This window comes from Seriola aureovittata, chromosome 3 (genome assembly GCF_021018895.1).
Source record: "Seriola aureovittata isolate HTS-2021-v1 ecotype China chromosome 3, ASM2101889v1, whole genome shotgun sequence".
Taxonomy (NCBI): Eukaryota; Metazoa; Chordata; class Actinopteri; order Carangiformes; family Carangidae; genus Seriola; species Seriola aureovittata.
Genome location: NC_079366.1, coordinates 10,221,905 through 10,244,894, shown reverse-complemented (window position 1 = coordinate 10,244,894; position 22,990 = coordinate 10,221,905). Strand labels below are relative to the sequence as shown.

The 22,990-nt window shown below is 39.0% G+C and overlaps 1 protein-coding gene across 1 annotated transcript; it reads right to left on the bottom strand.

Moving 5' to 3' along the window:
* Positions 1 to 218: 218 nt before the first annotated feature.
* On the bottom strand, positions 219 to 21,971 carry LOC130165071 (complement C3-like). Its single transcript, XM_056370019.1, has 43 exons — positions 21,845 to 21,971; positions 18,985 to 19,180; positions 18,684 to 18,846; positions 18,394 to 18,488; positions 17,021 to 17,109; positions 16,594 to 16,676; positions 16,401 to 16,488; positions 16,155 to 16,257; positions 15,132 to 15,249; positions 14,758 to 14,873; positions 14,203 to 14,349; positions 13,596 to 13,695; positions 13,381 to 13,478; positions 13,087 to 13,278; positions 12,766 to 12,921; positions 12,311 to 12,440; positions 11,483 to 11,557; positions 10,968 to 11,165; positions 10,743 to 10,860; positions 10,545 to 10,633; positions 10,281 to 10,420; positions 9,607 to 9,819; positions 8,557 to 8,620; positions 8,366 to 8,455; positions 7,961 to 8,167; positions 7,134 to 7,209; positions 6,874 to 7,033; positions 6,639 to 6,734; positions 5,573 to 5,723; positions 5,096 to 5,181; positions 3,984 to 4,061; positions 3,717 to 3,872; positions 3,498 to 3,560; positions 3,252 to 3,333; positions 3,011 to 3,059; positions 2,745 to 2,835; positions 2,543 to 2,632; positions 2,342 to 2,444; positions 2,057 to 2,146; positions 1,549 to 1,641; positions 1,356 to 1,439; positions 748 to 892; positions 219 to 497 (listed from the first exon to the last, which is right to left on the bottom strand). Exons 1-43 carry the CDS (start codon positions 21,919 to 21,921, stop codon positions 356 to 358), a joined length of 4,980 nt encoding a protein of 1,659 aa, XP_056225994.1. The 5' UTR covers positions 21,922 to 21,971; the 3' UTR covers positions 219 to 355.
* Between the last annotated feature and the right edge of the window lie 1,019 nt (positions 21,972 to 22,990).

The following is a 22,990-nucleotide window of genomic DNA, read 5'->3' as shown; positions in this document are numbered from 1 at the left end:
TACCTATATTGCTTGAGACCAACATTTACCTTAATCTTTGTCCAACAATAAAATTATTATTCTGACCTTTCTATGGAATGTAGGATCACTCCATTAAGCTCAACTTCATCAAACATCTACTTATAGTTTGAAGATTGTTATACAGCAGCCAAATGGTAGCCACTACTAATAATTTTCTACATTAACCAAAAATGAACCTGTATGTAAGACACAATCAATGAGATTATGACCATTACATTTTAATCAACAGTGTAACATTGTTACTTTTTAATCCATCTCAGAGCTGTGAAAGTTTTACACAAGGATAATGGGAAAAAAAAGATTTGAAAAGTACATTTTATTTCCTTGAGTTTCATCACTGATTGCATCCAAAAAGTGCGTACTGCTGGACCATCTCATCCAAGCCCAAACAAGTAAGTCTGTATTCCGCAGTTTGACACTCTGCCTCTATGGGCCAGTACTCGATCCAGGTTTTCTCACCAAGCACATACTGATACCTAAGGAGAGCAAAGTGAAACACACATGTTGAATGCATAACATGAAAAAGCACAACTTCCTCCTTCCCACAAAAATTGTACATTCAATGAGTCTATCAATAGATACAGTAACACATTGACGAGAGTACAAGAAAGGCAAACTTGATTTAGTAATAGAAAGCAATGAAACAGATAAAATGTTTTTCATGGAGACAATATTATGATGGAGCTGCACACACTAAACAAACATGTCTACACACAAAGAACTTACGATTGATCTTGGTCGTCTCTGTGAATATCTTTGGACTCGCCCATGATAAGGTAGGTTTTGCCTTTTCTCAGACCTAAAGCCTCTCTGCAGTGCGGATAACTGAGGAATGTACGCAATTTATCCAGAGGACCCACATCAAAACCTCCTGTAATCAAAATACAGCCGAGGAGAGAGAATATATTTAAGGATGAAATGCATAGCTAAAGGTACAGTAGGGTATAATACATTGATGTTATATTCTCACATAATACCAGTGGTATAGTTAACTAGAGTCTCTACTTGTTGCCTGGCAACGAGAGCCAAGTTAGCCTGCTGCTAGCAGTAGCTTGATACTTAGCATACAGGCAGCAATCTTTCATCTGCCTCTCAGCATAAATACAAATAAATGTACTTCCCAAAATGTGTAATGTTTTCTTTAAATGGCCAAGAACTGCTGTTTGTGTAGAAACACCGCTGAGAAGATGCAAAAGAAGGTGCAAAAGAAGGTGCAAAAAAAACAACAAAAAAAACAAACTAAAATCCTATGCCACCTTAGAAACACATTAAAGCATCAGGGGATTTCGGGCAGTTCAAACAGTTTTGATGTTTTAAAGGTGATAAATACCCACCTTCTTTGATGACTTCCAGTACCCGCATTGTGTAAATGTCAGTGGACACACCATCTCTATATCCTTCCAGTCTCAGTTTGTACACTAAGGACAGACAAGTTGCAGACTGTTACCTCACATTCTTCCAATCTCTTTACACAAACATACAAGTTAATTACGATAAATGCTTTACATAATATACACTGCATCTTACCAAAATCTATTTTGCTGGTCGGAGTACTCTCACAAGATTTTGCTATGCGCAGGTCATTACTGATTTTGCCTTTCTTCTGCATACTGCAGTTCTCTGAAAATACACAACAGGCACAAAATAAATACACAACTGATGACCCGATTAAATGAGCACATGTGCATGTGTGTGGATGGGTTGATGGGTAAGTGAAGCTGTGTTAAGTATGTTGGTGAATTTTTTTTTTTTTTTTAGCTCTGATTGCAGGTGCTTGTTGCCTCTAACAAAGTTCTGATGATTATGTTATGACCTGGTGATTTACTGTAAGGCAAATTCCACGACCATCTCCTTCAATCCTTTTTAATACTCTCTTGGTCTCAAGACACCCAGATTTATTGTGGTGCAATACTTAATTGCTGAAGTTAATAGACAATGTAAGATGACAAATGATCCAATGCTTCATGAAACACAATGTTATTTTTTTGGAGTTCCTACAAGTATTCAAGTGTTTATAAGTGGGCAGCCTGTTTACCTTCAGCACATGTGCATTCATCATTTCTACAGAGCCTCAGTAGCTCTCCAGCTCTCCTCTCTGGATGGTAGAATTTCATACAATGTGTTTCTGCAAAAAGAAAGAAAGATATTTAAAAACATTTTGTGCTAACTTCAGTGCATCAGAGTAAATGTACATTAAATACTTAACAAGATGTAATAATGCCTGCTGATCTATCTATCTACTCTGACATCTACTGTATCTGAAGCAAAGAAAAAATATTGAAGCACACTGAGGCGAGCATATAGTGTCTTTGAGACATACGGTCATAATATTCATAGATAGACACAGCTGCTGGTTGTAAGACGCCCACTTTCAGCGTCTGGTGGATTCTAAAAGCGATCTCTTCTGTTTGTGTGTGAGAAACCTGTGGAGAGATGTAAAGCAAAGGTGAGACACAGATAAACAGAGAAACAACGAGTCAGAGAGAAAAAGGGAAAGAGAGAAGAAAGACTGATGTCTTACCTTGTCCAGGTAGATAATGAGCGAGCCTCTCTCTGACAGGGCTTTGTTCATCTCATACCTTGCAATGGTGCGGGCACGGCCTTTGGACAACTACACACAAACATTCAAACACACATTGTCAGGCAACATTCAAAAGCATAAAACACTTTGTTTTGACTATTGCACTCTATGTGGGTATGTGTTTATCTTTAAGAGTGCTTACTAAGTTCAGATCATTTGTGTTCACAGTGAAGCCAGTTAGCAAGCCAATATCCAAGATTGACATAGCTGCATCACGATCCTTGTCCTTATACCTGTGCAGAAAATGGGCAATGTTGACATTAATTGGACAATTAAAACAATATGAATGACAGAAACAGAGTGACTAAGAAGTGAAGTAATGGAGGGGCCGCAGCTGGTTAGAAAATGTTCTTCATGAAGCCATGTTATTGCAACACTTGTCAGTATTATGGTCTTGATCGTACTTACAAAAACTGTATTCTCAGCTTGTATATCTTCTCATCCTCATTCATTTTCACTGGAGGAGCAAAACATCAGATGAGCATAAATTCTTTTCTCATTAAAAAAAAACTTGTCAGAATGATCAATACTTCAGGGAGAACATAATGTTTGTAGATAAGCAAACAAAATTGACAAAAACAAGTAGACAAATATAAAATGAAAGCAAATATAGACAACAAACAGGAAGAGAGAGGGGGCACCAGATTACCTGGGATGAGCTCCACTGACAGGTTAAATTTCTGGCAGTCGCTCTCCTTCTCTTTAGGCAGCGCGTAATACAGCGACACCATCTGTCACACAGAGAAAAGTGCACTTTAATATTGCATGCACTGTGATAAGAAAATAGGGCTCCCATCTCAATAGTATTGTCCACACAATGTTAAAAAATAAAATATCTTTGGTCTCAAAAAGGACACATCAATACACAACAGCACCAACAACAAATTTCATTTACTGTCACTGTTGCTTCTCCTGTGCCCGTGGCAGTCACTTTCACATCCTGGTTTATATCGTTGATCTGTGGGGATTTAAAATATGCACACAAACACACACAGGGATCAGCAGAAGAAACAAACACAGTGAAACTAACAGGAATGATGATATTAACATGCCACTGTGAGAATGTGTGTGTGTGTGTGTGTGTGAGAGAGAGTTTGTGTGCTTGTGTTCTCACTTTAGATGTTCTCGTGGCATAGTGGTTATCCCTGTTGAAGTTGTATTTGTCAGGCTTTGACCTGCCTGGCAACAAGATGTCCACATTCAGATCATAATCTGGTTCTTTGGCACTGGACCAGTACTCTGCTATAGCCTGGTACACTATTATAGTAGCCTGGAGAGAAAACGAGTGAGAAAAAAAAAAAAAAAAGCTTATAATCCCACATAATAAAAAAAGTACAAATAAAAACAGCTAGAGGTGAAGATGGATGGAGTCCTGTATTACCTGAGTTGATCCAAAGCCTCTGCCCACCTTCTGGTTTTGGTTGAACCATCTCACAATAGGTCTGGCTTTTTCAAAGGCCTTTATTAAGAGAAGGCAAGAAATGGGTTGAACTCTTTGTGGTTAACTGTATATTGGATGTGGACCGCAACAGCGGAGCCAGCCATGAAAAAATGAATGTATGTGACAGACTGACTGGCTGACTGAGCAAGTGAGTGAGTGATCAAGTTATGCCACCTGCCTGTGTCATGAAGGTCGGCTGGCGGAGTGTTTGAGTTTCCACATTGGCCGTTGCTTGCCAACTTAACGCATCCGTCAACAGATTTACATTTACACATAGCAACAAATCTAATGACTTTTTGGACAAACTTAAGCTACTTTCCATGAAAGACAATCACCAGTAATGCCCTGCAAGCGAGAGGCACTCCTCGCTGTGCCTACTCTGTCCAGCAGTTTTTTACCCAGACGGAGATTGTGTGCTTCATGAGAGACAAAATAAGAAAGATATTCAGTTGCTTCTAACTTTCCCACTGGGTGATCATTTACAATATAGCCGAAACTAGAATTACTGCCTTGCAGTTGTCTGCCTCCGCCACTCTGACTAGTTTCAGGTTACATCTCTGTTTATCCAGAGTAACATATAACATCAACCATTTGTGTGAAATTTTGTGTCTTGAATAATGGTAAAAAAGGCTGGGTTTGTGCTTGGCAGGGGTCTGGACTCACTCAGGACTGTTGTGGAGAGACGCATGCAATGTAAGATGGAAATCATTTACACTGTTCTTGGTTAATATTTAAGTCTCTGTAGTTGGATTTTCATTCCAAAATAAAATAAATGTTAATGGAGGGGCAGACAATGCTTCAGATATCTATATATAACTATGAGGTGCTCTGAAAAGGGGTCTGCAGAAATGTTAAGAGTTAATGATGATTAGTGAATGAGCCAAACATTTTGAAAAATATGGACACTTAGAAGTGTATACACATTTTACAGATTTTTGGTTCCTCCTCATGAACCCTTTGCCCATCTAGTGAGGTAGCAGAGACAATGAATTGATTGCATGTTTCTGTAGGTGAACATGCTGGTGAAACACACATAAGTGGGACATACTCACCTTGTCTTTGACCAGAGCAAGAAGAGCGTAAGCTGTGGCCTCCATTGTGTAAACATGTCCTCCTGATACAGTCCAGTGGGAGAAATCTATAGAAAACACAGACAAATACATTTTATAACAAAGCAGAACCTGTGAAAAACTTCAGTAACTTATAATATTTAATTGTGCTTAAAATAAAGTTAAAAACAGGGAAGTAAAATGTGAGCAGAAACTCACATACAGGCTTGTAGACATGAGAGCCCGGCTGATAAAGAATTTTTAAGGCCAATACAGATATTGAAATTTGACAATTTAAAGAAATCTGATATTTGTTTTTTAACATAGACACCTTACTTAAAGAAACATTTGTAAAAAAAGGACACTTGATAGTCAAAATACATCTTCTTTATATCTTTGGCTAAAATCTTACATAATATCGACCATAATGTGGATGTGTATTATTTTTGCATCTATAGAAATATTGTTGTGTGACGGTACCTGGGGAAACAAACTGGTAGAGGATGCCTAGGTTCAGTTTGTTTTCATTGGCCAGGGCATACGATGTCATGGCAACAGCATATGGATTGGTGAGGGAAGGCAAACGCTTCTCTAGGTAGGCCACTGCTTTGTCTACACTGCCTGGCAGACTCTGGACAGCAGGAGAAAAAAATCAGTGTAAATCCAGAATCAGTGTAACAGGGGAAAAGATAGACAGCAGAGATTTCAGTGCAAACATGAAAGGTTGTAAATGGGTGAGATAACAGGGCCTCATTAGCTGCAGTTATTATTGGGGTGTGGGGTAGTTACATTACTCGTGAGGCAGACGCCTTCCAAAGCAGTAGCAAGATATTTTGGTGCCTCTCTTCAAAACACCAACAATCACAACACCACCATGGCCTATTGTACCAGAGAGGTATCTTTGGTTTTGAATACTAGATGTACTTGTCAATTTGCTTCAGTATTTCGAAGCCACACCATAGACTCTATAAAGTATATTTTTACAATATAACCTTTATTTAGCAAAATACCACTAAATGACAGAAAATACCCAATTTCTGCTCTGACTCACTGTGTCATCATGATCTTGGATTTAATCCTTCCAGACAAGTTGCCCAGTAAATATCATCAATTTGAATATGTGAAATGCTTCCAAACAATGTCAGCCCAACTGACTGTTTCCTTAACCCTTCGCCCAAACAGTGATTGTTTATTAAGAAATATACTAAGTAGCCCGACCAACTCACAGAACTAACGTTAGCTTAATTAGTTAGCTAGCTACATTTGACCTAGCTGTGACTGGTGGCTAGAAATACAAGCCTGCTTTTGTTATCATTCTTTTGAGCGGTATATCTGCCACAATCATCATTGTAAACTGTGTTCCATGCAAGAACGTAAGCAAAACAGGAGTAGAAATGGTAAGTAAGGGGGATGGGGCATAGCCAATGGTCAGTTGCTTCATATTGGTTCAGTGCCGCAAAAGCTTTGTTTCACCCATCGCTAGTGTGGAGTGAGTAAATGAAGAAATAACAGGAGGTAAGAGAAAACACTGCAGGTAAGTACTCACATTAACACTGGTAGCACACAGTGTGCGTGACTCCTGCATGGCGATGAGGCAGAAGGCTGTCATGGAGGCATCTGAATCTTTGCCACGCACATTACCCTACACACACACACACACATAAAAAAACATGTTTTTTTTGTATAAGGTAGCCAGTGGAATGTACTTGTTTTAATCTGCGCTATTTTTTTTTAACATGAAGTTTAAGTGTGATGAAATCATGAAATCAGGTCACACACACCATCATCTCTCCGTGAATCAAACCCCCGATTTCTCGAAACAAGCCGTCAGGTTGCTGGGCATTGAGAATCACATACTTGACAGCATCGCAGATCACGCTCCTTTCCACTGCAACCAGACTATTGGCCATGGCAAACACCTTGGCGACATAGGCCGTCAGCCTAAGAAAGGAGAGGGTGCAATTGTTGAGTCTTGTTTATTTGCATATGAAATACACCCATCCTCACATAGTCATGGTTCATGGATGTTTGCATGCCTCACCAGGTGCTACTTTGGCGATGGGGAAATGCAGAAAAAGATCCATCTTTTTTACGGTAGGCAAGCTCGTTCCGGTAGCCTGTACACAAACAAAACAACCTTTTTACTGACTCACATTCATCTCATCCATTGGATGGTAGTTTGAGAAATCTTTTTAAACTGGACTCCTTGTTTAAAGAAGCTGTGCCCCTGTGTGTATTTTTTTTCTTTTATTATTGAAAATCATTCTGATGGCATGTGTTTTTGTTTATAAAAAAAGATAATCCCAGCGAAAACCTCTGTAGTCCACAGTGGTGGACAGCCCGTTGGGAGAGCCGGGACATTTCCCGGTGGTCTGAGGGTCGTTTTGGCCTGTACCGTGAACAGTCAACTTAACCGGCGATAATTTAACAAGCAGGTGAGAGCTGTGTAATAATAGAACATTTTCTCATATTTATTGGTCAGTCACACATTTTTGTATTTTGTAATCTAACTTTCCTCCCAGATGAATATAGTGTCCAAATTCCTAACTAGTCTGATAACCCTTAAATCAACAAATAGTTTTAGCCTGCAGAATTACCAGTCCGACGATTTTTAAGTGGCCTCAAATTCCTGGGCTGAATTATTGTTTGAGTGCGTCCCCGGTAGTCTATGTGTCTATGTGCTGCATTCAGTTCAATCAATCTCAGTGTCCCTGCTGTAGCTTGGATCTGTGGGGCAGGGGTAGCATGTTGTCTACCTCACTGTCTGTTTTCATACCAATTCCGCCAATTCAGAAATTTAAAAATCCCACACAGAGGGGCATCAGTAAAATTTCAGGTAACTGCAAATATACATCTGGGTGGGCCCACCGGTCTTGATGTGTTCGAGGGCTTCGTTCCGTTTCGTAATGCCCACAGTTTCCCACTGATTGGTTTTGTCCAAATATATGGTTGCAATGACAGGCATGGTCATGTGGAACATGTTCTGCTCTCCACAGCCTGATGGCTGGTAGATCATACTAGCCATTGATTTCCCATTGATGGCTTCCTCCACCAGTGCACCTACTTGTTCCCTCCCTGCATGCATACACACAAACAGAAAAACCAAAACATTATAAATCAACAGGAAGAAACAACTAAACAAACATGCAAAGGTTCCCCACAACCAGTGAGGTGATCATTTCCAAATAAGAACAATATTAATCTAGACCAATGCAGAATTCATGTGCAGGCACTGTGCCACATAACATGACCAAATATAACATCAAATCTCACCTGTCACAGAGATCTGTGTGCTCGTAGGTGTGTTAGGCACCAAATCTTTATTTTGAATTCCACTGTTCACAATTTCTTCTTGTTTACCACCTAAAAGGAGAAATAGTGTGTAAGTTGGGGGATCGATTCAAGGAATGAAAACAATATTACTGAATTACTGTACAATGTAGCTATGTAGTTGGTTAACTCACCTACACCTTTATTGGTGGGGTCTAGAGTTATAATTTTTGGACTTTTAATCAGTACGCCTTCAGGCTGGAAAAACAAGACAAGACAGATATTGGAAATCACAACTACTTTAAAAGTTTATACACTGATAAGAAAATACTGTGCAGTGCTGTGCTGTGCACAATACTTGCAGATATTGTATGATTTGCATCAAAGTTATGTGCAAGAGATGCCTGATTTGACTTTGTCACAGGAGATCGCTGTATGTTATATGGGGGGGGAGTAGTAAGTGATTTCAGAAATGGGAAATAAACACTCAGCAGCGAGCAGAAGAGATTTTGGACACTTACTTATCACCATTATTTTGCATCATCACTGACAATTGTAGACATGGTAAATTTTAGCATTCATTAAATGGAAATGAGCACTGTAGGACTGGCAGCAGAGAATATTGTACATATATAGTGGATACATTTATATGCTTACATTTACATTCAAGCAAAATAGCAAAGGGTGAACACCTTTACACACAATACTTTTTTTGGCCTGTATTCAGATAGCTACAGTGAGAGCGACAGGACAGTCAGGGAGAGAGAGATGGGATGACATGCAGCAAAGGAACACAGGCCAGACCCGAGCCCGGGCCGCTGCGGTTAGGACTAAACCTTTGTGGTACTCGCTCCACCAGGTGAGCTACTGGGGCACCCCATAACTACAATGCTTTTTTTAAAATCTAATACATCAACAGTGATTTGTAACTGCAATGGCTTTTGATTAGAAAATGCCTCTGTCTGCCGTCATGGAACATGGATAAACAGTATATTGGCCATTTAATCTGGAAGAGTTGCTGAATATGACTTGATTTGACTCTCAAGAAAGAGGCTACATCTCACATCTCAATTCCAGTCAGTCCAAACAGCAACTGGCTGAAAGTACTCACACAAAGTTACAGAACTGAGATGTAATGTAAAGTTTATACTGACAACCTTTCTTTGCGGATTGAACATTTTCCTGCAACAGAACAGTTTTAATAGGTATTAAAAAAAAAACCCCACTAGAGTGTTTTTTCTTACCACCACTTTAAGCATCTTCATGATTCCGTCACTGAGCGACGAGTCTTTAACAGCTGCTTTGACCTCAATGCGGAATTGTCCTTCCCTCATGGGAATAATGATGAAGGGTACAGATCGTGTGGTTTCAGGCCCGACTCTGACCTCCTGACGATACTTTGCACGTTTTGAAGCTGCACTGCACACATGCTCCTCCTCAAGAAGATCCACACGCACCTTAAAGAGAGTGAGATATGTGTCGCTGATCAAAGATGAAGACCTGACACAAAGTGGACCAGATGCTAATGACATATTTTGATTCTTCTAAGCATTTACTGATAATATCCACTTTTAACAATTTCAGGTAGTCTTTGTCAGTATTTATAAAAAATAAAAACAACAATATTATTCCTATCTTAAATAGGAACTAACTAACTAATAAGGATCATTATCATCAGTTTTAACTTAGATTTAATTGTTTCCCAGAGGATCAATTTGATCTTGAGAATGAGAAGGTTCACTGTAAATGTTGTAATTTGTAAGGTTGTATGGACCCCAGGTTGTATCATATGAGCAGCGATTACACTTATCAAAGACTGGAGAAATAATCATTCAATATTTACTGTCCAAACTCTTGAGAAAAATGTGCTCTCATTGACTCTGGCCTGAAACAACAGAGCAGAGTACCACAGACTTACGGTGACAAGGTCAGGGCTGTAATTGTGAAGGATTGCCTTAATTTCCAGCTGCTCTCCACGGACAGCAGAATAGGGCAGTCTGAGGTCAATAAAGAAGTCCTTGCGGACAATTACTTCTAATGAATCACCAACACAGATACCTAAAGATGAGAGGGATAAAAAAGTGATGAAACAGGGAAAGAGAAACAAAATGTGTAATTGATGAGAAAAGTTTAGACAGGTACACCTTAAACACAAGACAGCTTAGCGTCACTGATTTCTCACCATGAGTTTTTGACAGACTAATGCCAGTGAACTGCCAGGTTGTGATTGAGTCTTGCAAAGGAACATTTTTCACAAGTGATGTGGACTCACTGAAACAAAAAAAGTGATAAGGCTTGAAGAGGCAAAGAGAAGTGTTCAACTTTTGTCATACATGAAGTTATCAGTGTATTTGTTGCGTGTATGTTTCAGTTGCCTCACCAGTTGGGTGTTTGTGGAGGGCAAGCAGGCAGTTTGATGTCAGACCACAGCCAACTTTCAGGGAACTTGGTGCGAGAAACAATGTCATTGCTGTCCATGTAACTGTCATCATCTTCACCTGAAGTGACATTAAAAAGGTTACTATTTTGACTGTTTTATAATTACCAGTATGACAATGAATAACCGCCCTGGGCTTTTGTCCTGTCTTTTGTCCCTATCTCTTACTGCGAGCCAGTTGGAGGTCTTCCTCATTCTTTTCAGCTCGCTGAGTTTGCATCGTCTTGCAGCAGTGCAGGAAGGCCTCGACACAGGTTGCACCATCCGAGATGTACTCACTCCGCCTCTCACAGGTGTATGAAAGAAGTGTTTCCCTCATGCCATCCAAACAACAGTCACGTTGCAGTTCATCTGGATACCGACTCACTGGAGAGAAAGAGGGTTTTGAAGGGGAGACAGAGGTGTGAGGGTATGTAGACAAGATGAAGGGTGAACTGGAAAGTTGTAAATAAAAGATTTAAGGTATGTCAAATTAAATATAGAGAAAAATTAACTAGTCAAGCCAGTTTTATCTACATCACCCAAAATCACAACTTTACCCTTTGAATAAGTCACAACTAAAATAATATATAAAGTAAAAAGGGATCCATCTTATTTGCATCCTTCCTCCTCCACTAATACATATACATAATTTGTCTGTATGTGTGGTTATTGGGTAGTTTAGAGCTGTGTTTTGTACTTACATAAGCTGGTTGTGACGTTCATTAGAGTATTGGCTCGTTTCCTCCTGGTCGGGGCCGCTGTGGGACACTTCAATTCTGGAAACACAACATAGACCAGATCTTTAACATAGTCCAACAAGGGTGGACCTCGGCTTTAGTCCCCTAACAACACACGCAAGATCATAATCTGCTCAATTGGCAATGACCATGGCTGACTGTTGAAGTCAACATAGAAATGCCTTAAAGTTGTGTTTCTCTGTTATCTATTTCACATCTCACTTACTCCTGAACCCTGTTCAGACCTGGTATTAACATTCGTTTCGGGGTGATCTGATCACAAGTGGTCAGCTCTAAGTACAGGTGTGAACGCACACAAGATGCATTGACGATCCATTTGAGATCTAACCAGTGCATTGACAATAGACCTGACCATTGGATTGGCTAAAACAACCATGCATACAGGTTTATTTGCATAGAGAGCGGGGAAGTGAGATCCGATCACAGGTGGTCACTTAAGATGCATCTTAAAGCCAGATGTTCACGCACTTAAGAGCTGACCACTTGTGATCGGATCACTTAAGATGCATGTTAATGCCGGATCTGAACAGGGCCTTAGTGGTATTTGGCAGATAATCTTGGTTTTCTGTGCCTGAAAACAAAGGTCTTAAAAATAAAGACTTTTCTCACAGCACTGAGAAATGGCATTTAGGAAAACTGAACAGCAACAAGTAATTTAGGAAACAGTGTTTCTGAGTCTATCTGCATGGCAAGATACCACAAAAGGGGAGGATGAAATGAGTCTAGTAGGAGAGGGGAAAACAGTCAGACTGTAGAGTAAAGTAGTGTCACCTTGTCTGTAGGGAGTCCCAGAAGCAGCGTTGGAATCAAACACCAGCCCGGCATCGAAGAACACACCCATATTGTCCTTCCCTCCACCTGGGGTGCAGCCTGTGTCGGACTTCTCTACAATGTCCCAGATCTGAGCAAGGTGGAAATCATTTACACACAAAAACACAAACACACAAGTTATCAGGTTACGGTATGCAAGTTAAACAGATATATCTATAAACTCTCATGACAAGTTCTGATATGACATAATAAAACAGCGCCTCTGCAACATGACAGATATACATTATAGTATTATTATAATACACTTGCATATCGTATGTCCATTTTTAAAGAGTGTATTAGTCAGTTCCATACATGTAGTGAAAACCTTTTTTTTTTTTTTTTTTTTTTACAACGCTTTTAAAGTTAAACGCATTTCAAATATTTTCACACTTAAAGATGAAATAAAAAATTGCCTTTTTCTGGGTGAGGCGGTGCTTGTTATTCAGGACATAGACGCCTTTGTCAACTGCCACCAGTCCCACTGTGGCCTCTGGATCTCCAGTGACTTTCAGACCAAACATCCTGCGAGGCTCATAGGACACGGCAGGTCTCGATGATTCCAACGTCAGCTAAATGTGAAGGGAAAGGCAATGAATGAGAATGCTGTTTGGTACTTGTTAAAGCAATTACTTGAACTATGTTAAATATAGAAAACAATCATTTTTACTTTGTGTGTCTGTTGTTTGTTCACTTAATTAGTTTAATGTTGTTAAACCAAGTGTTGTGTGTCTCACCGAGCCCATGCAGGAGTCCTTGACATCCACCCAAACAGAGTCTGATACCACTTCATTGTCATTTGTATGGTAGTACGCTATGATGCGGAACGATGGCAGCATTTCTTTGGTGATGGGAACTATCAGGGAAATCAGTACTTGGCCTCTATTCCTGTAATGGCCATGTTTCACCAGCTGACCTCTGCTCAGGATCTACGGACACAGATCTACACATCAGCACTTACCCGCTAAGTTGGTCATAACATGCAACAAAAATAGCTGTGTATATGTCCACATGTTCAAAATATCTCTCACCAGGTATGTGATATCAGTTTGTTGATTATTTAACTGCCTGTTGAGGTTGAGGTTGATTTTCAGATTGTCTCCTAATTCCAGCTCTGCTGTATCCACACCTGCAAAAATGACATTTTGTAGTGAGTGTTCAACACTGAAAAGATCTTGTACACGGTGCATACTTTGCTGTCACCACCTTGTTTTTTCATCTGATGTTATATCAAGACTTTCTTTACCTATGTGGATGTAGTTGTTGCTCTTAGTTTTATATGGGAGAGCTGTCATGGTGGCTGATGCTTGTCTTTCACGTGAAATATCAGGATCATTGGTCTTTGCCTGCAATAAGAGACACACACAGGTAAGCATACACACAAGTCAGAGGTTTAGATACACTTAAGTCAAAGTCATCAAAGCTATTTTTTTAACCACTCCAACTCAAGTTTTCTCAAGTCTGTGAGGGCATCTATGGATTTTGTGCACGACACAAGTAATTTTTCCAAACAATTGTTTACTGACAAAATGTTTAGTTTTGAATTCACTATATCACAATTCCAGTTGGTCAGACATTTACATAGACTAAGTTGATGATGCATTGAAACTGCTTGGAAAATTACAGCGCTGCCAGGGCTTTAGAAGCTTCTGGGCTTAATTGACATAATCTGAATTCAGTGGAGGTGTACCCGGCCAAGTTTTTAAAGGCCTACCTTTGAACTCAGTGCCTGTCGCTTGACATCGTGAGAAAATTGAAAGAAATCAGCTAAGCACTATGTCACTGTCATCTTTTTCCCCCACCACCCTCAAAAAAAAAAAAAAAAAAAAGGAAAAGAAAAATTGGAGACTTACAGTGATTAGCAGATTTGAGAGTCCTGCCACTGTATTGATGGTAACCTTTGCCATGCCGTTGGCTGCAGTGAAACCCTCCACAGGGCCGGGCTCCAGCACCACTGCAACACCTTTTGCTGGAGTTTCATCTGGATTCATAACTTCAACCTGCCAAGAAACAAACATCCAAATAATCAGAAAACATCTAACTGTCTTATAAAGTCATTCAATTAATCTTGTCTTAGTAAAGGCAATTAAATAATTTTGTTTACAAACTGCACTAGCTGTGCATTAAGTATTATGACTTAGATAAAATATAGTGATCCAATACTTCTACTTTTCCCCTGGAATATTTTTGCATCATAATGAAGATCCATAACAGATCGAAACACTGCACTAATTATTTTTAGTTACTTAGAGAGCAATAAATTGCATGTGGCGTTTGAAAAGTAAATAAATTCTAAAAATATGGTATGAAATTTTCTTAGGATGTTTTTAGAAAAGGCTTTTAATAAAGTAGAAATACAGCCATACTGTCGCTGTCATTTTACATAAATGTAAATCTAAGTACTTTACCGCAACATCGAAGGACATTCCTGGTTTGAAATATTTGGGCGTTCTCCTGAAGTGGATAGTATAAGGTGATGTGACAATCTGGATACCTCTCAACTCTGCCTCCACCATTTCTCCACCTGTGAATTGATGCAGAAACGCAAACGCATGCACACACACGCTGATGACAGGAGTCTGTTTTTCATTTGTTCATTCACTTGATAAACTGATAAATAAAAACATGTCCATTCAATCTCTGACGTACGTTTCCTGATATGAAGTCTATGAAGCATTTAGACATCAGTAATACTGAATAAACCCTTTGAGCTGCTGAATTATCATGAACAACACATGATCAAATATACTGAACAGTCACTAACACACAGTCTGTTTCTTACCGCTCTCCGTCAGCACGCTGACAGATACAAAAATGGAACTCCCCACCAGGAGGTTGATGTCAAAGATCTGTGTGATGTGCTCCCTCTTCAGTACGATCACTCCTTCACCGTCCTGGATCTGATATAACACAAAAATACATCTTGAAATAGAGGATAGCGGCACAGTAACACAGCCAGCAAACAGGTATAGGTACAAAATACATACATTCTTATGTCAGTTTGGCTTCATTCTGAACATTATAAATACTTAATCTCTACAGATAGGGCTGTAACAATGTGATTAAAATAAAAGCAGTGTAGCTCTGGTAAAAGCCAAGCTGTAAAACACATACTGTATGAGACAGAATGACCAACAAACTGACACACATTCAACTTCTGCTGCTGCATGTATTAATGTAAAAACTTGTTTTGGAGGTATGAAAGTAATTTTTTCATGAACTGTATTTTAGTCATGCTGTACATACATATAAAAGGTAACAAACAACTTATTTTGTGAATTATTTTGTTAGCCTCTTATGGTCTTATAGTATATTTGTCTGTTCTGTTCATCATAAGCAATAAAATTGATAAATTGTGCCTATTTTGACACAAGGTAGGCCTCTCTTCTATGCAAACAAAGCTCAATATGTTATTTGATAAATATTACTTGATAAATGAATATTATAATAATAATATTGTAAAACAGTGCATATTTACAGAATATTGTTCTTATTGAGACCAAAAGCAAGAGGTAATTGGTCAAATTCAATGTATTTTCAATATGTTGCAAACATCCCTGACCTGTGTTTCAACTGTACCCTGTGTTGGGATCAGTTGCATCATCTGAATTCTTCCATTCAAATAAATATTGGGTAATGATGTGTCATATGAAATCATTTTAGTGTATGGGTGTATGGGAAATTAGCAAAACGATGAAAGTTTAATATGCAAATGTTTCATTGGTCGAGAACAAAAAGTCTCTTGACTAATTGAGAGAAATGCAAAAAGTGTTGCAACCATCTGCAGTCACCCCCGTGTGCTCACCTGCACTTTCTGAATGGAGTCGGGAAAACTCTTCTTTTGACCCTCATGCACAACACCAAATACCACGAAGGCTGTCCCATCCACCTCTTCACCAAACAGATACCTAAAGCCACAAGAGAAGGACATTTTATTTTAACAAACTACAACAGGAAGAGTTCCAACCTCTTAAAAACATTATTTATTTTCTCCTCCAATACGTCTACTAAAACTTGTTCTCCAAAGCCACAAAGTAAAACTTTCACATACGTAGCTTTAATGTTGATGGTGAGCTGTGGACTGTCCACGTAGAAGAAGGAGCTCGTAGGTATCACTTTCACCTCAAAACTGGGCAGCACTGATAAATTAAATACATTTTATTTTGTGTCCAACATCAGGTCAAAATAAGTGAATGCTTTATAGGTTTTACAGTAAATAACAGTTCGGGTGAAAAGGGACTCACCGTATTCTTTGACCTCAAATTCTGCAGAGTAGCTTTGCTGTGGGTTGCTGTGAAACCTGGCCACCACTTTCCAAAGCCCGAGACTACACACACACACACACACACACACACACACACACACACACACACACACACACACACACACAGACACACAGACACAGACACACACATACTAAGGATTCACAGTGTCTCCTCATCTTGTTCACCTTGTATGACTTGATAATTTTTTTATTAGTTGTCAAAACACTGAATAGGCAACATTACCTGTACAACATTACCTGTACTGTACTGTACTTACTATAAACATGTTAAAATACACTTAAAATATACTAGATACTTGTCATTTAATTGAATTGAATTCACCTGTTACTGTTAAAATGTAAACAGAATGTAAAGAAATGTAAATTTAATTTCATTAAATACTCACCTGACAATTTCACCAAGTTGATAACTTCCTGAGTGGATTCCCGATTTCAGAGAGACAGTTTCAAGAGGGAAAATGATGTCCTCAGGAGTCTAAACACAAACAACGTTGAGCAACCATTAACAGTGAGCCTAGCCACTTCACAAATGCATGTAGTACAACCATACTGCAACAAAGACTTTTCAACAAATCTTTTGTCTATGATCCATGAGTCTGATCAGCGTCTTGATTGACACTAAAGTTTCTGTCTTCATTTAGGATATTTAGTTTCACAGTGGGAATTTTGCAAGAAGAAGGTGAAAGTAGGGAAATGACCTGTTGTTCAACAGTGACAGATGATTATAATTAGGGGTGGGCAATATCTCAAATATATTCTATATATCTTTTTGCTGTTTTTTTGTAATGATAATATCGCGAACATCAAGTATAAATTGTCATATAATTGTTTTAAGAAGCCAGCATTAAATTCCCTTTGGCATTTCGCTTCTCTTGCTCTCTCCCTCTCACTGACATACTCCCCCGCACATCCAGAAAACTCTCTGAATGTGTGATGTAGGTGAGGAGGTGTGTTTGTATCTGGAGCGGAGGGAACTGAAAAGGGAAAAAAGTGAAACGCCAAAGCAAGTTTATCCAAGTTTAGAAACCACGCGTGTTCGTGGCAGCTGCACTGTTGCAGCTCTGTCTTTCTACATACAGTTTGCCTTGACTTTTGTTTACCCTTGTTCAGAGCAAGAGACCACAGAGAAAGAGAGAGAGAGCACCTGTAAAATACTGCCCTTCACCTGTTAAATTATCAACATAATTATAACCAAGATTGGGTTTCTGCTATGACCATCTACTAGCCTACATGTGGTCTCCTCTTTCTCTCCATGCAGTTGCTAAAATAGTTAGAAATAAGTTATATAATACACACACATACACACACACACACACATATATATATATATATATATATATATATATATAAAACATTATATATATTCATATTTATAAAGTTATATTTTTTCATGTCTGTGTCATATTCATATAAAGTCGAGACATTTAAGCTGTAGGCTAGTTAAAGGTGTCAATTATATATAACGTTGCTGGTATGATATCAGTATGACTATCAACAATTGTTTCCCTGTCTATTTTGGCTGGTGAGATGCTGAATTTCCACATCACACAAAACAGCAGCGAAGCATGAGAGTTTCTTTATGCAACAAAGGGTTAAATCTTGTATTTACGAAGTTCTATTGAGTAGATTTTAAAAAAATCACTATATGTCGTGTATTGCGATACAGCCTAAAAATACTGCAATATTACTTTTAGGCCATATCACCCAGCCCTAATTATAATATTACTTTTGATTCTGTGCTTAAGTTAAAATACAATACCACAATCTCGATGGCTATGGTAGTATCAGCTTGGGTTACGGTATCCCTCTCCACAGGCTCCATGCGTGGTGTTACTGCAAACATCCTGAAATGAACTGACAGAAAGAGAAAGAGGTTCATGTTACTGTAGTTTAAAGTACAGTCATTCATTTACAAACATGAAAAATGCATTAGTCCAACTAATCTAAATAAAATCATACTGTTATATATTTTCTAATGTACGTTGTTATGTAGAGACCCTCTGACAGAGATGGGAGTGTTTCTCAGCACTGATGTAATACTGGACTCACCTATACTGTTTGGGGTGTAGAGGGTCTTGTCAGTCTGGATGAAGATGTAGCCGGACTGGAAGGACACTAAGACGACTTTTTCAAGCAGGCGGTCAGGGAACTGAGCTTGCAGGTAGACACGCTGCTTCAAGGTTGGATCTTTGTTGAAGTCTTCTGCAGGAATCTGAGGCCAGTTTGAAGAGAGACGTGGCGTGTGAGCAGCAGGACGGATGTATATGATGAGAATTTCTGAATTCTACATCTCTTGTTTGAGGTCATGACAGAACATGAAGCCAAGTAAGAGTAACAATATTTCATCTACCGTTATTTGTCCAAATCCCTGGAAGTGTTCTGCACTGGTAAGGGTCACAGATGTGGTTACCAGCCTTTTTTCCTTGGATGGATAGTTCATCACGTTGATATCGACATTTATGTCTCCTCCGGTGCAGTCTTGACACTCCACAAAGATGTTTTCTGCTGTTCCTACACGCAACAAGTTGGGGGCAGACATCACCTTCCTGCAGAGCATTGGGAAAAGAAGAAGATAGAGAATACACTGTTGTCACTGTGCACCACGTACTGTTTAGGGCTGTCACTTTTTCCAAAAAAAATCAAGATCGATTGACGAGGCTGCGCACTTGGCGTTGGTCTGGCTGTCTGTGCTGCCTCTGCTAGCTCAGTGGGATGGTAAGCTAGCAGATGAGTCTGCAGATTTGTTGTCGTTGAAGAGTAAGGCAGCCACTTTTTACAAAGTCAACAAACAGCTTTATCTTTATTCGTGACTTCTAGGATGTTTTGGTGTCATGGTTGTCTGCTAAGCACGACTTTGCTTGCTATTGTCCTCCATTTTCATAACAAAACAACACGGCATTATCATGCTTAGTTCCTTAGTTTACTGATAGGTCAAAAGGTCAAGCCGATAGAGCACCCTCTGTAGGATCTCAAGGCAAACTACTTCAAATGGCCTGATGGCTTGTAGAGACTGTAGCTTTCGAACAGGTCATTATTATAGTTTGAATATGAACTTTTCACCCACGTTCGAATGAATGTTTGAATTTTGAATAAATAGTGACAGCCCTAGTACTGTTAGGGATGTACTGTACTACTGACTTAATGACAAGCACCTTTTTAATTGTATGCATTTAGGTACTATAGACCACATATCTGCGTAAAATACTGCAGAGTGCTCACTGTTCAGACACATTATTTATAGAATTATTTGTTTGTTTTTTTGTCTGTACAGAGGTTGTATGTGTAAATTTCTCAGAGAAGTTGTTTCTGATGTTTTTGGCTTGTTATCCCTCATAATGAGGTAATTTGTGCTTCCTCACAGGTTATGGCTTCAATGTGAAATCCTCTAAAGTGGTGAAAAATTATCTCACAACAAAAACAGCAAAAAAAAAACATAAATTTGTTCCAAATAAGTGTTTCCTATCCCTTTAAGCATTTCGTCACAGAGTCTTTGTGTAAATGTTTCAATTCATCCAATTTCCAAGAAAAAAAGATTTTTAGGGTCATCTGCTCTAGCATGGACTTTAAACACAATGAATGATCTATTAATTATCTTGATAAAGATCCAGCACTGAATCAATACAATATTTCATCATGGCTCTGGGCTCTGTTTGCAGAAATTTAGGCTTACTACTTATTTGCATAATTTAAAAGACCACATTACCTTGACTTATGTGAACACAAACAGCAAATTGGACTAAAGTTGCTTATTATGTAAGACACAAGTGAAATGCAACCGAATTAAACTAATAATACGTATTTCAATAGACTTAAATCGGACGGAGCCCCTGATACTGTTGACTGTATATTTTATATCTGTTTAGATTGCATTAATTAAAACGCAGGGAGAGTATACGCTGCATGCACAATTATTAGGCATGTTGTATTTTTGAGGATTCATTTTATTCTTGAACAAATACAGTGCTCTCGGTCAATCCAAAATGGTAATAAACCTCAAATCTGAATATTTAAGACAGTAAAAGTGAGTTTTTAGCTTTCTTAGGAGAATATCCATTTGTGCTCAATTTTTTGTGCAGCAGCAACCACAGCCTCCCAGACGCTGTTCAGAGAGGTGTATTGTCTTCCTTCACTGTAAATCTCCCGTTTCAGAGGGGCCCACAAGTTCTCAATAGGGTTTAGGTCAGGTGAGGAAGGGGGCCATGTCATTATTCTTTCATCTTTAAGGTCTTTGCTGGCTAGCCACGCAGTGGAGTATTTGGATGCATGCGATGGAGCACTGTCCTGCATAAAAATCCTGGCCTTTTTGAAAGATGCAGACTTTTTCCTGTACCACTGCTTGAAGAAAGTGTCTTCTAAAAACTGGCAGTAGGTTTGAGAGTAGATTTTAAGTCCATCTTCAACCCGAAAAGGTCCAACTAGCTCATCCTTAACAATACCAGCCCATACCAGTACCCCACCTCCACCTTGCTGGCGTCTGATTCGAAGTGGAACTCTGTGCCTGTTACTGATCCAGCCACGGGCCCATCCATCTGGTCCGTCAAGAGTCACTCTCATCTCATCAGTCCATAAAACCTTTGAAAAATCTGTCTTCAGATTTTTCTTCGCCCAGTCTTGACGTTTCAACTTATGTGTCTTGTTTAATGGTGGTCGGATTTCAGCCTTCCTTACCTTGGCCATGTCTCTAAGCACTGAACACCTTGCACTTGTGGACACTCCAGGCAGGTTGCAGTTCTGGAATATGACGGCACTGGAGGATAATGGGTTCCTGGTAGCTTCACGTTTGATTCTTCTCAAATCTTTAGCAGTTAATTTGCGTCTTTTTTTCTCAACACGTTTCTTGCGAGCTGATTGACTATTTGCAACAAAGCGTTTGATGGTTCGGTGATCAGGCCCCAATATCTTAGCAATTTCAAGAGTGCTGCATTCCCCTGAAAGGCTTTTTACAATTTTTGAGTCAATTTAATCTCTTTTTCGGCCCATTTTGTCTGAGGAAAAGAACTTGCCTAATAATTATGCACACCTTGATATCTTTAGGCCACACCCTCCCTCATTACACAAATACACATCACCTGATATGCTTAAATCCAATAAGCATTCAAGTTTATACAGCTTGCAGTTGGAAAATATTCATAAAATGATGATATGGTCAAAATACTCACTTGCCTAATAATCGTGCACACAGTGTATAAAGGTAAGGCAGATCTACTCACAATGGAGATCCATCAGCCTGAAAAGTCTGAGAGGCAAAGGCCAGAGAGGCCAGGAGCCACAGCTGAGTCCTACTCATCGTCCTCCTGTTCCCGTTCTGCTGTCAATGTAGTTTACTGCTCTGTAGCTCCCTCCTTTTATCCTTTCACCTCCCTCCTCCTGCACCTCCACCTCACTTTGCTATGGTCTCATACTTCCCCCACAAAAGTTTCTGTACACAGGAAAGCACAAACACGCTTAACAAATAAATGCCTCATGACTTCCCAGCAGCAGTTGAGAAACCAATCAATTTCTGATAAAAGTTATCTCTGCTCTGAGGAAAAAAATAAACATTAGAAAATCAATGAGGGTTCAGATGTTTGATTTCTAAACTCACGGATGAATAAACAGTTCATTGCAAGAAAAAACACTGTTCTCTGTTTCTGATAGATGGCAGGTTTAATGCCACGCCAGATGAGGACAGACTTTGCTTGTTGTGTGAGCTAGGTGAAATTGAGAATGACGTTAATTTTTTGTTTTGCTGAGGACATAAGAGATATACTTTTAAAATGCCCTTTATTCATACAAATTTCTTGATGATTCTTGGTGGTTTCTAGGTGATTATGAACCTGAGGGAACTTCTTTGCAGCAGATTTTATCTGCCAAGCTTGGGAGAGAAGGCAGAATATTTTGTTTAAGGCTGAGTTATAAAATATACTGTTATTTTGTAATGAAATTAAATGTTGGACCACTGCAACTGTACTTTTGGTGTATTGTAAACCCTGGGAGGTTGGGCACTTTGTGTGCATATTACGAAAATCATATAAAATAAAATAAAATATAAATTTAACATGGCATGATTGTTCTCTCTGTCATTTTGTTGTTTGGAAAATTTAAGTCACTTATAGTTATTCTGAACTTGCTGATTCAGTACACTCACACTAATCAAACATACTGGACAAGCACAAACTCACAGATAGTGGGGTTAAATTTGTGTTGAGTAATTACTGGGTAAAGCATTTGGAAAGGTTTCAACAGCAGGGAGTGATTGGGAGTCTGTGATTTGATGGTTTTTTTGATGGTTTATATTTATGTCTTCAACATAATTATATATATCATTTACATTATATGATTTATAATTTTTTTTCATTTAATTGATATAATTCCAT